This window comes from Dufourea novaeangliae, unplaced genomic scaffold (assembly GCF_001272555.1).
Source record: "Dufourea novaeangliae isolate 0120121106 unplaced genomic scaffold, ASM127255v1 scaffold8, whole genome shotgun sequence".
Classification (NCBI taxonomy): Eukaryota; Metazoa; Arthropoda; class Insecta; order Hymenoptera; family Halictidae; genus Dufourea; species Dufourea novaeangliae.
In genome coordinates this window covers 6,527,879-6,544,107 of record NW_015373923.1, presented here as the reverse complement: position 1 = coordinate 6,544,107, position 16,229 = coordinate 6,527,879, and the positions used below count along the sequence as shown (strand labels likewise).

Below are 16,229 nucleotides of genomic sequence, written 5' to 3'. Positions count from 1 at the left end.
CTGTTTACTTCGCAGGTTCTTCATCATCGACCATTTGCTCCTCTTCCTCCGTTAATCGACGTGCCATACAGCAGCCTGTGATACGCTATCCCCCGACTAGAATCGTTTCGATCGTGTAGACAGGGGTAGTAGTAGTCAGTTAGACGATCGCGTAGAGAAACGTGAATTCCAATAGGGAACCATCGTGCCGAGGAGACGACGTCGCGCGGCGATCGAAAACGCACCGCCACGACGACGACATCAGCGACATTGTGCTTTGAGACAAGCAGAGGCCCCGAGCAGGACGCCACGATACGGCGAGGAAAGAGAAGCGGAAGACAGCGCGGGAGAATGTCGACTTGCACCGACGAGGCCGACAACGCACCCCTGCACATGCAGGAGGCTCTGTCACCGGTTAGTCGAAACTCCTTCTTTTATTTCATGTCGCTCTGGGAATACCTAGACTGAGGATGTTTATGCATTTATAGCCATACCTTAACTTAGAAAATGCAATAAAACCTTCCTTTCATCTTCGTATTAATGAAGTTTACACTATTTATATGTGTAATAGTAATATTTTCATATTAACGAAGTTTAATACTATTTATGTGTTATTCCTAGACTGCGGATGTTTATGCATTTATAGCGTACCAAATTTAATATTATATTATTATTAATATACTGCAATCCGTAGTATAGAAAAGAAACTTCTATGGAAAATTGTTTTTTCTGTATTAATGTCGAAAATTGTAAATTTTGCATAAACGTCCGCAGTCTAGTTATTACGAACGTAGTGAAGTCTCTGAAGAATTCCTGGTTGGAGAAATCCAGGTTTAACTGAAAAATGAAATATTTCTAATCGTATCTTTCTATAGCACGTTAAAAAGAAACTTTAGAACCGTTTCGCCATTAATTTATGTTTACTTCTCCGAAAACGAAAAAATCATCTACTCTATGCTAAACTGTTTTTGACTGCTCGGTTGCAATATTCAAAATCAGTTGAGAAAGGAATTACTCACACCCCATGACGCACAGTTTTCGCGACGAATTAGCGATTCCATCGAGTCAAACAAAAGACGTGACGCATATACACGGCGAGTGGTCTCCGGTCGGAATTCGACAAAACGGGAACATGCATAACCATTATACAGAAAAAAGAGTAAATTAAATTATTAAAATTAGCAAATGATTCAATATTGATTTTTTTCAATTCCTTGTTTCATATTCAAACAATTGGTTAGAAATGTTCATTCACTGGTGAAATTTGTGCTTTTTTTGTTTTAATTTAATTAATTACATTTTTCTATTTTTCAAATTGGAATCTGTACGTTATTGTGATCCCATCGGAATTACAAGTCTTTTGTTCCCCTCCCGATTTATAATTCACATGTCCCCGTTTACCACTAATGCTAAATAATACAATATTTTACCTACTCTATGCTACACATACGTTATAAAAACGCATACAAATTAAAAATCTAATATTCATGTTCCAAATATTTATCAATATTATTATCATTTAAAATTCACCTTTACTAGTTACAAAATCTCTCAAGTGTTCATTCATTGGTGCGTTCACTCTCTATATGGCCCAAACTACCCAGCAAACGAACCAAACATATAAACACGAGTGGCGAGAGAAGAAAAAAGTTCAAGTAACTGGGCCCTAAGATCTTTGTTCCTCGAGTCGGATTTTCGCCCCGCGAGGGCCGAAAGATTGACAGCCGATCCTCAATCTTTTCCGTTCCGTGCAGACTCGTCCATCACTCGCGGGGGGGGGGGGAAACCTTGGCGTCTCAGGGTCGTCCCAGAAGTTCCCGACGCGCTGTGGACGAACATAACAGAGAACCAGCAATAATCTTACGGGTCCACCATTCTCGTTATTTCGCGCAACGGGCGGTACCGGGCCCGTGTGTGTCGGGGGGAGGGGATGGGGTTATGAGGTAGTGGGGAGAGGAGAACGAGAAAGAAAGAGAAAGGGAGGAAGGTCAACCGATGACCCGCACGAAACGCCGACCGTGAGGTATGATTGCATTCCGTGAATTGTCGAAATCGAAGGGGGCGTGGATGCAAAGACCTCCGCGTCGTTAATCACGATCTCCACCGATGCTTCCCCTTTTTCCCCCTCCTCGCCCGTCTCCGCCATCGACGAGGAAAAAAAAAAGGATTCTCGAAAGCACCCGACCAACGGTGTTTATATTCATCCGAATCTTCTACTGTGAGCAGCACAGTAACATCGGCGGGATTTCTGCTGGGAATTTACTGGCTTCCAGGGGGGCATATGGAATTCTGGAAATTAAGGCTTCCGTTTCGTGTCTCGGTTAATTGGACGCTTCTTGGACAACGTGATTGGAGCTCGGCCGTACTCTATTTTGATGGTACGGGCTACCTGTCTTGATGGATGTTGTTCGGTTGACGCTTCAGGCTCCTCTCGATTATCGTCTGGATTCTTCTACACGATTATTGTCCACGCATTATCCCCACCACTGAGGGGCGTGGAACGTGTCCTGCGCATTACTTCGTTGCCCCTCCGCTTCTGTTGCCGAATATCGGACTTCGGGCGAAAAAAGAATTTACGAGGGTCTGAAGCATTTCTCCCTATATGATTATTGTCCTGGAGCGGACCCGAGTTCGGAACGATAATCGAAGGGAGTCTGTATATAAAATGAAATCGGTGATGTATGTAGGATCCTCGAAATTTCTTTGACATTTTGGGGGTTTAATTAACTTTGTCGTACTATTAAAAATTATTTTCGAATTCCAGTTCTTTTCTATCATGACACTGTCCCAAATATAAAAAAAAGATTCAACAAGTTAACGACTATTTTACGCTAGATGTACCTACCATAGAATCTCGTAAGTTTATAGTAGCTCCGTCGACAATTACGATTCACCAAGGAATTATTCTTACAAGCTCCATTGCGAGTGGAACGGTTTCCACTCCAAAGAATTATTCAAATGCTTAAAAAATGGAAATGTGATCCGTGAGATAGGCAAACGACGTAATATCATAGGCTCGATCTCTCGGAATCGTCTGAACCGTGCGAGCAATGAGTTTCTCGAAATATACAGGGCGCGAATGAATATATCCGCGATATTATTTAAAATTCATGGATCGTCTGACGACTCTATAGACCATTATTGGGTTCTAAAAAGGAATTCCGATGGTCTATTGGCCCCTGGTATGCGTGTCCTTTCCCCCCTCGAGAACCGCCGCCCGCTCCTCGACTTCGTGAAGCCCCGAGAAGATTTTAACTGTCACCTGGGGGCCGCAGGTTTTTAACCTCACAATGGTATACCTGTCGCTTAAAAGTGAAACTCCGGCCGGGACCGAAAGCCCGTTATTTGCGTGGCGTTGCTCCACAATGGAGAAGTCCTTCTACTCCGCTGTATATGTATATATGGCGGATCCCCTAAGAATCTTACGGGGCCCCACGGCCATTACGGGCCCAAATCCCTATGGAATTATTACCACTCGATTTCGCCGGTTGCCACCGCATCGGCGTTCCCAACGATGATATAATTTATGGTAATGCAATGGCTTTTACGTCGTTCCCGTTCACGGATTGACGTGGCCGTCAATTCGTCTTTATTATTTCCATGGATCGGGCGTTAATTCACGTCCACGGAATGTTGTAAATGATTGTGCGGTAGTTACGTGATTTGCGAAATATAACTTCAACAGACTTAGTTGTTTTAATGTAGTAGCTGGATCATTGATTTGTTGCAGGGTTGTTTGGAATTTGTACGTCCTTCTAGATTAGAAGTATTATTAGATCTAGATTAGAAGTATTATTAGACTAGATTAGAATGTAATATGTATTTGAAAGAAAAGTAAACCTGACTTTTCTAGATGTATTTTAGAATTTACATATTTATAAATATCAGAATAAAGAAGGAAAAAAATCTTCTTTAAACGACAATTCAGGCGTTATAGGGTTAAATAAATTTTGGTGATTAAATAAAGTATTGTTACGTTGTTGAAAGGGAAACGTAACAAATACGATGAAATACATATTTAAATTCTTCCTATAATTATGTCTGTCTTTTCTCAGCAGATAATACTTTTAAATTTCTACGCGTCTGTTTAATCAACGCTTGACAGTTTCCGTGATTTCAGGCTATAAACAATTGTTTGAAAAATAGTCTTTCCGGAATTGAACACGCAGAAACGTTTAAAACATTAACTTTACTATGTATCAACTCTATGAATAAGAAATTCAAGAATTTTACAATGTTTCAGACAACCCACACAGTGTTCCGTTTCTTCTTACCATAACGATCGCACACTTTAATCCGTACGATAAAAGTTCTGAATCTTTAAAAGCTTCGGCGAGAAAAGTAAAAATTCTCCGGGATGTCTAGAAATATGTAAATTCTCGGAATCTTTTATTCATGGCCTATTGGTACACAGAGAGCAGTCTGTCTAATAAACGTCAATTTAACGAGACTCGATCGCCAATACATATACCAGCTGATCGACAACCTTGACACTCCAAAATTATCTTCCAGGGAACCGACAAAATTTTCTCAAGAATGATATCATTATCTCACTAACTCTTTACATAAAACAATGACGGTTCGATCAAACGGAGAGAAACAAAACCGTGTTGCATCTAAGTCGACAGTTTTTCTCTATAAAACAAACATTTGCTTGTTTATATTTCTACCGTATTATTTTCATTAGTATCACTTATTGACCTATTTTTTCCGCGTTTGGATAGTCAGTTTCATGAGTATATATCCGTAGTTAACTCTCCATAACCCACATTTAGTTCGTGACATGGGTATAACCAGGGGGGTGGACATTTGCCTAACCCAGACCTTCCCAGAGGGAAAAAGTGTCCTTTTTCCTACTCTAAAGGAGAAAAAAGTGGATTTTTCCAATTAGCGGGTTAAGAATATTAAAATATATTAATTCCATCTCACAAACATTACTTTGATACTTGAAATTTAAAATGTACAAATCCAGGGATTATTCTGATAGTTTAATTCTATTTGAGGATATATATGGAAGGTTAAAGGGTTAATGCCGCTTCCGATTCTCTGTTCCGTCCATCAAAAAAAAAAGAAACATCCAAAAAACGTCCCATTGAAGATCGATCCAACGTGTTTCCGAGAAGACGCGAACGATTCGAGCAACGCTGCTTCTTTTTTTTCGCCCCCTGCCCCGATGAAGAAACGGCAATAACGTCGTGATCGTGAACGGTAGAATTTTCCATCGGGCCAAGAATGCCCCATCGAAACGCTGGAATTCTTTCCGTACCCCGCGTGAAGGCGAACGGTATACATGTACGTTCGCCATCCCATTCGTCCCACCACCGTGTCCTATCTCCTCTTACCTCTCTTGGCGAGCAAGCCACAGAACAGAGAGGAAAAGAAAGACTGGAGAGGAAAGATGATTTTGCTGTGCTCGCACGATGACTCGGCCAGATTTCTCGTGTATGTATACACCGATACTACAACGTTCGGTCGGCGATCGTGCTATTCATTATCGGAGTAACCGGCAAAGATTACTTAATAGAATCCTGGGCCGACTCCCCAACTTTGTTTCTTCATTAAATCTGGTCTTTTGTTTCATTTTGCTCTTGCCCCGAGAGTGGATCGACTATCGAGGATTTTCGGTCGATTCTTTGCCTCCCTCTCTTGTGATTTGGTTCGAATATAAAAAGAGCCTTTTAATTGAGACAAGTAGCTACCGGTGTTTTTTTTTTGTCCAGAAAGGACGAGATAACCTGGTGAGAATGATTACGAGTATTTTTGTTGTTGTGGTGTTTCATCGTCTGGAACCCCACTGGTCGTTTCTAATGCATAAGGATAAAGCAGTTTCCTTTTATGCAAAAAAAGGCTCATTTAATGTTTTTTTTTTTTGTGTTGCAGTGTTTGTAATTGCGTTTGGTTCTGGATTGTTGGATTTTATAGAGTTGAATGGTCGTAGGATAGATTGAATATAATGGAGAGTTTAATGGCCTTATTGAAAAAAATTCCGACCGAAGAATGAAAGTGGCGCACCTATGATACGGAATAAATTACAGCTATTAGTTATATCCATACGTTTTACGGTTGGCGACTTCCTGTCGCTATTTCGAGTCACGGTAATCAGGAGAATATCTGTATGATTGTTCGCGATACGCTGTTTTTTACTCCTTTTTCTTTCTTTGCCTTCCATCGGGCATCACGAATATGCCCGCGGGCGAGTTGGGTGTAAATGGAATTGCCGCGACGTTTACAGCTGCTGACGCTCGTATCATTATATCTCCGTCCATTATTTTTCTTTTTTTTTTTTCTTATTTGGCCAGACACTCGAGATTTCACTTGCACTTTATCGAAATTCCTCGCTCAACGCCTTGTTTATGAATTTTACTGTGCAAGAGAGTGATCCAGAATTATAGAATTTTATGAATTGAAATCGAATTAAATACTTAGGCATTCAAGATTTCAAAATTGCACATACTCAAACGTTCCAAATTTTAAAACTATACAATTTCGAATCTTCAAATCCTCAAATCCTCAAATTCTCGAATCTTCAAACCCTCAAGTCTTCAAGTCTTCAAGTCTGCAAGTCTTCAGATTTTTAACTTTTCGAATCTTCAAGTACTTTCTAATCTCCCAATTTTGTAAACTTTAGAACTTCGAGCATTGGTAACCCAATTCTTCTTATTTATCATGAATTTCGGTTCTTGACAGTAGTAGTTCATATCTTGAAAATTATAAATTGGGGAATTCCTGACGCCTTACATAACCAAGTAAAAAAGCCTAGAACAATGATCCGTGGCTGCTCGTCGAACGTTTACCATTACTTAACCGTCATCAATCACAATTTAAGATACAAAAAACAAGTAATATTGTTGACACTTGGGCATTGCGATATTATTCATATAATTATCACGTGTCTCGGGGATCCGGCCGATGTGTACAGAGCCATAAATCATTTTTTTACAATATCCCCGCATCGCGTTTTGCGGTCGCCGCGAATGTAACACAACAAAAATCTCTCCGCCGCCATTATCTTTGATTGATATCTCCAAACAGCACTACCGCTGCGTTTCTTGCCACCATTACTCCAGTCCCCATTACACCCTGCTCACGACGATTAGAGGGAATGCTTTTTATTAGAAGGAAGAGTAATCAGTTCTTGCGGTAATACTTTTACTTTTTTGGTATAAGGATCTACTGAACCACATACCATTAAAAAATAATTAAATCGGAATTATTGTACCTCTCCCTGTCACTCTCTTCCCTTAAAGTTAGTACAATCCCATACAGAGGAAACTTGCATTATCAATCCACGAAACACAAAAAAAAAAGTAATTAGTTCTTCCTATCGGTCTTTAAAATGTCGAAGATCATCTGATGATAGATCCATTCATAGGGTGAGTCACACATATGTTCGCATACCTATTTATAATACTACCGATAGAACAATTAAGTACATAAGAACTTTTATGTGATACCCGTGTACTTGTCCTCATTTCCTTCGCTTCCCACCGTCATTCAGTGATAAACTTTCCTTGATCTTAAAATAGAATTTACGATTTTCTACGTAATTCGGTCAAATAAATGCGACACAGTTCCGTGAACAAATCCATGCGTCACTGTACTTACTTATACTTCTACATAACAATATTACCCGTTTAATCTCTTACTCGTCAGTTTCCCCCATTTCTGGCAACGCTACGTTCACCTCCTCAAGCTCATTTCCACCGTCACGAGCATCCACGCAACAATCATCCCTACAAAAAACCAACCAACGTTCAAATCAACCATAACCGATGACCAATGAACCCACGCGATCCCGTCGAACTCGATTCCATAAAACTGCTTCAAACGCCCTGTGTGGGGGTAGACAAAGAAGAAGGAAGAGAAGAAACACAATCGGGGTCCCCGTTGCGCGTCCAGACCAAGGGGGGTGAACATAAGACCCGGTGAAAAAAGATAAAAGGTGGGGACAGTTTTAAAACAAAGCCCAAAGACGGGAGGGGCAAGCGAGCCACGGAAAGAAATTACTACCGCCGCGAACCCGCGCAATAACAGAAACGCTGACAGGTGTTCCCCCCTTTCGGTCCACTCTGCAAAGAGTACAGCCCCCGTAGATATAAACATCGCGGGGACGGGGAACAATGAGCGGTGTTCCAACAGCGTGTGGCTAGAAGGATGCGCGCGTGTGTACAACCCGTGGAACACTGGTCGCTAGAAGAGGGAGAGGCCCAAAGAAAGGCCCTTAACGATTCCGCGTATCTTCGGTGCGCGCAGCTGCGTATTCCAACGACGTGATCGGCAATAAGCCGAGCGGCGACGAGGCCGGGCGACCGGTAAGAAAACAGGGACGGGAGACGGTTTGTATCCGCCGCCCGTAGGTCGGGCACCGTTCGACCGTCAGACACCGTCTGGGGGGCTACCGTACCCTGGAATAGTCTTCTCACGGGGCGCAGGCCAGCGGGCCAATTAACTGTTATTATCAGACGGTTCTTGCGTGTAAACAGTACGGGGCCTAGGGCAACCGCGCGGCAGAATCCACGGCATTCGCTTCCGATCCCCCCAACGGACAAAGCGACGCGGTTTTTGTTATCTGGGGAGGGGGAATCGATATCGGATTGCCAGCGAGTCGATTCTGATGCTGGGAGGATGATACGATTTGTGGGTGATGGGACGACTTTTGGGGATCGGTTTTGAGAGTTTCCTAGGGTGTTTAGTTAGAGGGAGATGTATTTGTAGAGTGTGGAGGGGACCGAGGTTGCCATATTGGGCGATTTATCGCAAATTGGACGACTACTGTAATAAAAGTACGATGAATTTTTTGAAAAGTTCGCAAGTCGTAAATTAGGCGATTTTTAATTCATGTATATTATATATATATTTTTTTTGTATGTATAATTCATTATCCATGTCTATTTTTCGAACATATCATACTAAAAGAAGTACTTAAAACTAGTTCAAAATCTACCGTTAATAGCACCATCAAGATTTTTTTAACAGCAGTATTGCGACTTTCGGCAATTTTAGACAACTGCGTTTCCGAGAATTTTATAAAAATCTAGCAATAATAGAAGGGATTGTCGTTTTGAATCTTTTTAACACGTTGACTGCTTCAGTGGAAAATGCCTTACGTAGTCAGGCACACTTTACATCGCTTTTTGAATCACAACACGTCGATAATATATGCGTTTATAGAGGCTAATTGTTTTGTTTTTAATTGTACGTAAAAATGTTACAACAGTATTTAAATAAACCAGCTTTTTTGCAATGTACAGGGTATACAAAAATTAATGGTCATAGCTTCAGGGTGTAAATTATCTCGTCGTTGGCAGTCAACGTGTTAACTCTTTCATTGTCAAATTATTTAAAAATTACCCAAGAAATAATTTGTTCAAGTTTTGTGTACATTACATGACATATAAATGATTCACAAGAACATTTTGACACTTTGAAACCGTGTAATGCCATTTTTCATTCGTTGACATTTGGAAACTTTTTTACTTTTATCACAGTTATCTATACATACATAAAAGGCTTAGGTGACTCACTCATCAACGGCCAGCTCAGACCGCTATATCTAGAAATGTGAAATTTGGACAGTGTACTTCTTTTATGATGTAATTAATGGATAAGAAAGCATTTTGGGAAACATGGACCCTAAAGGGGAAAAAAGGGGGTCAATTTAAGAAAAAATACCAATATCCCACGAGTTGTAAAATTCGGAGAAATGAAATTTCATATATAAATTCCTCATTAAAAATAACTAAACACATGTTTGAGCGTTTTTCTAAATTCAACCCTTACAGGGGTAAAAAGGGGGTAAGTTGTTTTGTTATAGGATAACAGTATCTCTAGATCCACTAAAGCTAGAAATATGAAATTTAGAGAATGGATTGTTTAAAATAACCTGCCTACAGTCTTTTCTTAAAATTCAACTTCAAAGGATGTACAAATAATAATAGAATAATAATTTCCATTATAATGATATTACACATTCGATTTCATTTTAAGAAAAAAAAAAATAATGACCAATGAACTAAATCTCTCCGAAATCCGCTATCCACACGAAAACCAAGGTTACGCAAGACTACACGCCAAGCGAGCACGACTTAATCTCGTCGTCGTCCGAACCCGCGCACGAATAAACGATTCGAAATCAATTAGAGGCCGAAAGCATCAAAAGAGTAAGGGAAATGTTGTGTATCCTGGCAAGGTCGAAACCATCGAACGACACACCATCCGACATGGAACGGAGCCGTTAAAACGCTATCACGGTTTCAGGGGTTACATAATCGTTCACCTTGACAGCGATACCAGATTGAATCTCTATGGTACAAGGCCCGAGGTTGAACGTGCCGTGCACATATACGTTATTTCATAAATCCCGAGATAACATCCTCCAGAAGCGCTACGAAATCGTGAAATATGTATATTCGTGCGGGGAGTACATAACGAACGTTGTGTCCCGTTTCTTCCCCTCCTCGGGTCTGTCCCCATCCACCCCCACCTTCTGGAGAACATCGGCTGTTCGTTGTCAGTCGCGTGTGTAAAACGCCGTAAAAACGTAATAGATTCAGTTCCAAGGGCCCCCGTGAGTCGACGATCGCGATAAATTTCCCTCGGCGAGTGGCGCGAGCGCGCGATTAGATTTCGAATGAAGTTGGCGTACACGAGAGGTCGCCATACCAACGGAGGAGAGTACTTAACGTCGTGTCGGGACCGCGGGAGGTTTCGTAATCAGGCTGATTAATGTCTGGTTTAGAGAGATCGGGGAGTTCTGATGGTCGACGAGCCGAGGGTTACTGTGTTTAGGGGTGAGATTTGGTAGCCGGTGCCTTGGGAGAGGTGTTGGATATGTTAGGAAATTGGTTTGACCTCGGTGAAAGTGACAGGAGGATACTTTGGGGATGAATTTGGTAATTAGCTAGATCTGGGGTTTGGGAACACTGGGTCGTGTGATTGATATGATGGGAATTAATTAAGTAGGTGAGTAGAAGAAGGGCGTATGTTAGACATTTTTCGAAAGGGGTTTTCCGTGAAACAAGGGCCAGTGTGATGTAGAAGACGCTTTGGCAAAAGAAGAAAATTGGGCCTTGTAAATATTTGTGATTTGGTTAGGTTGAATTAGTCTGTATTTGGTCAAATTGACCATAATTTTTTATGTTTACCATTATTATTTACAATTCACCATAATTTACTATATGTACTATTATTAGCTAAATAATAAATAGAAGGTCCACTGTATTTTATTTTCTAAAAATTAATGTGATACGATTGTGGGATTCCTTGATTTTGCAAAGCTTCATTGCAGATCTATCCAATGTATATTGATATAATTTTTTTGCTTACGCAATCACGGTTGTGATGCTCAAATTGAACTTTCATTCCTCAACATTAATGTTTCAGTACTAGGAATATACTAATACACTGACGTGGAAACTCTGCTTCCGCTAGGGGAAAAAGTATCGTATGGAAAGAGCCTCCAACAATTTAGCTTCGGAAGTTACTGAAATTTATGCGAAATTAACATTCAGTTTAACGTTTGTCTCAGAACTTGAATTAAATTTCGCGGTATACGCGGCGCTTCACCCACGCCATTTTTTCCCCTAGCGGAAGGAGAATTTGCACGTCAGTGTACATGTATTTCTGTTTTTACATAAATCAAAGTCTTTAACGTATTAATAACATTTCTTGAACACATTTCTTTATACGTTACGGTTTTAATTAAGTAAAATAAACAAAGTAACAGTATTAGGGATATTGACAGTAATTGAAACACTCACCCAATCCATTGAAATAAAAATTCCTCGACCCAAAGCCGCGACAACCATACAGCAGCCTCCAAATGACTGAAACTTAACTACCCTCGGTCACCGAACGAAAAAGAAAAGTAACCGTAAGTAAAGGACGCAGTCCACAAGAAAGACGCCGCCGTCTCTCGAATAAGTGTGTCGCGGGCCGCTAACGACGTCGTTTGGAATTTCCCACGTGCCCGCTGGAATTACGACGGTTTCCAACGGATTGAAGCTGAATTATCATCGGCTCCCTTCATTCGCCTGTTCGTTCTCTCCCTTCAGGCCCGCGAACCACGACTGTGACCGTTTACGATCGCGGCGTCAATTAACGTAATTAAGAATATTCTGAGTCACCGTGGCTAATATTCGTGTTTCACCGATCCCCCGCCGCAGCGCGCCGTTTAAACAGTGGTTAGGTAACGCAGGAAGGTAGTGGAACTTTATTTCCCCTCCTCCCCGCCTAGCGGCGCTCGCCGCATTTCTTCCGTCGAACGTCGTAAATCCTGCCTCGCCGACTAATAACGCGCTTTTCCATGCCCTTTCGAGCGTGTTTCACCCGTGAACAGCTGGCGAACACACGCGCCTTGGAAGTTTATAATGGCCTCGATAAATTACGAATTGCTTCGTGAAACAGAGCTGCCAGAGAATGCTAGAAAGTTTCACATTTTTTTTCCGACGCACGAGACTTTACGGGATTGTCCGATAATAGTGGTGGGTAGAAAACAATTAATGAAACGCTGCACAAGTAGCAAAGAATGAACGAGTGAAAGGTTAGATGTATTTGCAGTGAACTTTAACTCACGTTGATGTCGGCGGTATTTTGGAATCGGGGATCATTCTCACCTCGGAAATGAAAGTGGACAGAGAGAAGTTCTTCCTGAATTCCGTGACGGGAAAAAGGATCACACCTGCATGGAAGTGGTACGATCCTCGTAATCGTCGTAGAAAGTCAAGTTGGAAAAGGCTCCGGCTGTGGTGATCCTTTGATCTTTGCTCACGCTTAGAAAGAATATTGCTCGTCGCGTTATATAGGGAGGACGGGGATTAATTATCGCCCGTAGACACCGTCACGACTGGTCTCCCCGTTATTAGTGTGAGTTTTTTTTTTTATTACACCGTTATTAGCATTCGAAAATTTTAAGCCGCGGTTACAACACGCGGGCGAATTTACATCGACGCGCGTCGTAAACCAGCGTTAATAAAATTCGATTTTCGAGCCACGCGACTAGGCTCGCGTCAGGAGAATGGAAAAATGATCGAAAAAGAATCTTCAGGTAGAAAATTATTAGTCGAACTCGTCACTAGGAAGTTCATACAGGATTTCTAATGTCCTGCAGGCAGAAGTTAAAGTCTTCGATCATACGAAGTTAATCGATTAAACGCTTCCTGTATACACGTGGGCAATTATATAATCGGCACGATCACGTAATATCGTAACCTAAAGTCGATCCTTCCTGATTATACTTCATTGAAATCGGGAGACTTTCATGGGGTATCTCCCTCCTAGACGTCTTCCTACTGTCACCTGTCGACAAAAGGCTCCATCGGGGCAGTTATTCACGGAACGCTGCCCTATTATTAGTCCACCTTCGGCTTCAATCAACCTGTGGTTGCCCCATGGGATCCAACCCTCGTCAAAATGTTCTACCAAAGAATCGCGAGTCGGCACTGTGAATCGCCACCCTCAAATGCCCGTATTCAACCACTCCCAGCCCCTTGTTCCCTGGTGTCCTTGAACTCGACCACTACAACCCCTTTTGAGAGAGAAAAAAAACACATCGGGGGGAGGGAAGTACTTTATGGTCAGCGATAGAAAATTTTCGTAATCCTAGTAGATGAGAATTTTCGTGTGAATATAATACCTGAAGAACGATTCGAGTAATTTTATTAGCTTGAACGAACGTTCCTCGCGTTCTCTCAACGGTGTAAGAGGTTCAGAAAAACATAAGATTGACAAAAAGACGAATGCCCGTAATCGTGTCAATAGTTTCTTTCAATGTTCTTTTATGATACCTTGTTATAAACGCTCGAGTTGCTGTGGTCACGCACTCGCGAATGTTTGACGTTAAATGGATAAAAAGAAGGAGATATGAAGTAACATTGAATGGCCATTTTCTTTAAACTCTTGTTAGTTAAGTTTTTCGCCTGTGGTAATTAGACGTTTTCGTATAAATATCTTGTTATACGTTAAATTGTATTTTTTAGTGTATTATCTAGACTTTCGTTTAAAATAGCTGACATTAACCCCCATTCGGAGACACATATTCATATATTTAAAGGTGTTTCATCGAACTGGATTGAGTTTTGTATCACTCTAGGCAGCGAATATTATATTACAAGGAAGTGTCACGAGTCGAAAACATCGTTTTTCAGGAGAACGAATGGAAACTGATTTCATTACGTAGCATTCTATATAGTACATTTAGTGGAACCTTGCTTGAAGTATTGGAATTCAATTTATGACATTTTTCTTGATAACAGATCTACGTACTGAGTGATATTTCACGCGATAAATTGTCCCTTCCTGCATAACACAATTGTCGTATTAGTAAAAATAAATCTGAAAGAGGCTGAAGCTGTTTCTCATTTCCCCTAATTGCTGTTTTGGCCTTCAAGACACGTTTTTGTCCGACAAATTTTATTACCACGCTATATAGGGGAAAATTGCCGAAGTTGGACCACTACTCCAACTTGCCATGTGAAAGCAATTTGTGCCATATGATAGACAACACGTACATGATAATGGTAATCGCATTAACTAACTTAGTATACAAGATGTTTCATTTAAGTGCGACCCAAGCAAAAAATATTTTATACATAATTTGAATGGTATTAATTGGTCAATATCCTTTAGGCATTTTTTTCTGTCGACGTTTTCAAGGTCGTCGATGTTTTCTTCAAATAACTACATATTTTTCCTATTGCATCGTATACCTCATAAATAAATACATTCAGATATGTCCTACGATATTTCTTCCAAATAACCTAGAACCCCGAAAATAAAAATATCGATGACCTTGAAAACTTCAAGAAAAAACAGCGCCTGCAGTATACTAATCGCTTAACACCATTCAATTTAGGTATAAAATATGTTTTCCGTTTTCACAATAAAAAAAATTATTCAGGAAGACACACTTAAATGAGACACTTTGTATATATCAACACATATTGTATACCACACAGCGCAAATTGCTAATACACAAGTTACTCGAAATTTGGCAACTTTCCCCTATACACGGATTCTACCTAAGCTATAAACGAAGTTTCCACAGATGTTGCCTAGAACGGGGGCTAGCTACGTACCCCCGACTAGTACACAGCACCATACCTACTCTATTCAGTCCGTTCTCGTACGCCGTAGGTGCAGGAGGGCCCAGTGTCTCCGGCGTCCTCCTCCCTGAGCAACCAGAATCAAAACGAGAGCGAGCAACAGGTGTTGCTCGCGACGATGCAGCCGGTGAACGTGCTGGACCTGCACGAGCCAGCCACCGTGCACTCGCTTCATCCAAAGTATCATCACCATCATCGACACCATCACCACCATCATCACCATCATCACCAACAGCAGCACATCCACGGGGATCCAGACGACGTTCAGCAACGACCTGGCGACGAGGCTGACGGACGTGTGACGCCGGGCACGGATTCGGGGTCTGGTAATCCGTCGCTCGGCGTCGGCGAGCACAAGATGATCGATCTGATCTACAACGACGGCCAGAAAACTGTCATGTACACCCACGACAAGGAGATCATATACGAAAACGAGGCGGACCGTGTACAGGTGGTCGAGTATCCACCACCGCCACCATCCCCACCGTCACCTTCGCCACCGTCGACCGTCACCAGAACTGGACTTTTGCCACCCGCTTGCGTCACACCTAGATCTGGATCGGCCACCGCCGCCCTCCATTTGCACCATTATCCCCAGCTGCAGCTACAACACGAGGACGATCTTCCGCCTGGTGTCCGTCACGCAGTAACCGCCACCGTGCCCAATTGCGCTGCCGCCACCACCACCACCACAGTTTTGGTGCTCTCGGAACTGGTTGCCGCTGATCCAGCCGCTGGCGCCGCGGCTGCGCAACAACTCACCCTCACCGCCGCTGCTGCTGCCTCCCTTCGGGCTGGGTAAGTGCAGATTTTTTTGTAGTACGGAGGAGGGTCATTTTTTATTGGGTCTTTCGTTTATTTATGCAGGGTGATTTGTTTATCTTGGATTTCTTAATATCTTCGTTCCTTTTATCGATACAGATAATTGTGCCTCGATGAAGGTATTTCGTTCAAAGTGAGGAATATTGTGATTTATGAGCTTTTTCTCTCGAGATCATTTTTTTTTTCGATTTTACAAGGTCGTGGATATTTTTTGGTGCATTAATATCTGGTATTTGTAATGCGATATTATAGTGCACGTTAAGGCAAATTCAACGATCTGTAACATTATGACCTTCAAATGAGCTTGAATGGTAAAAAGTATAGTTA

At 41.7% G+C, this 16,229-nt stretch overlaps 1 protein-coding gene across 1 annotated transcript; it reads left to right on the top strand.

The window, feature by feature from the left end:
- The first annotated feature begins 330 nt into the window (after positions 1–330).
- LOC107194612 (nuclear receptor subfamily 4 group A member 3-like) lies at positions 331–15,882 on the top strand. The gene is made up of 2 exons (XM_015584256.1): positions 331–393; positions 15,112–15,882. Exons 1-2 carry the CDS (start codon positions 331–333, stop codon positions 15,880–15,882), a joined length of 834 nt encoding a protein of 277 aa, XP_015439742.1.
- The last annotated feature ends 347 nt before the right edge of the window (positions 15,883–16,229 follow it).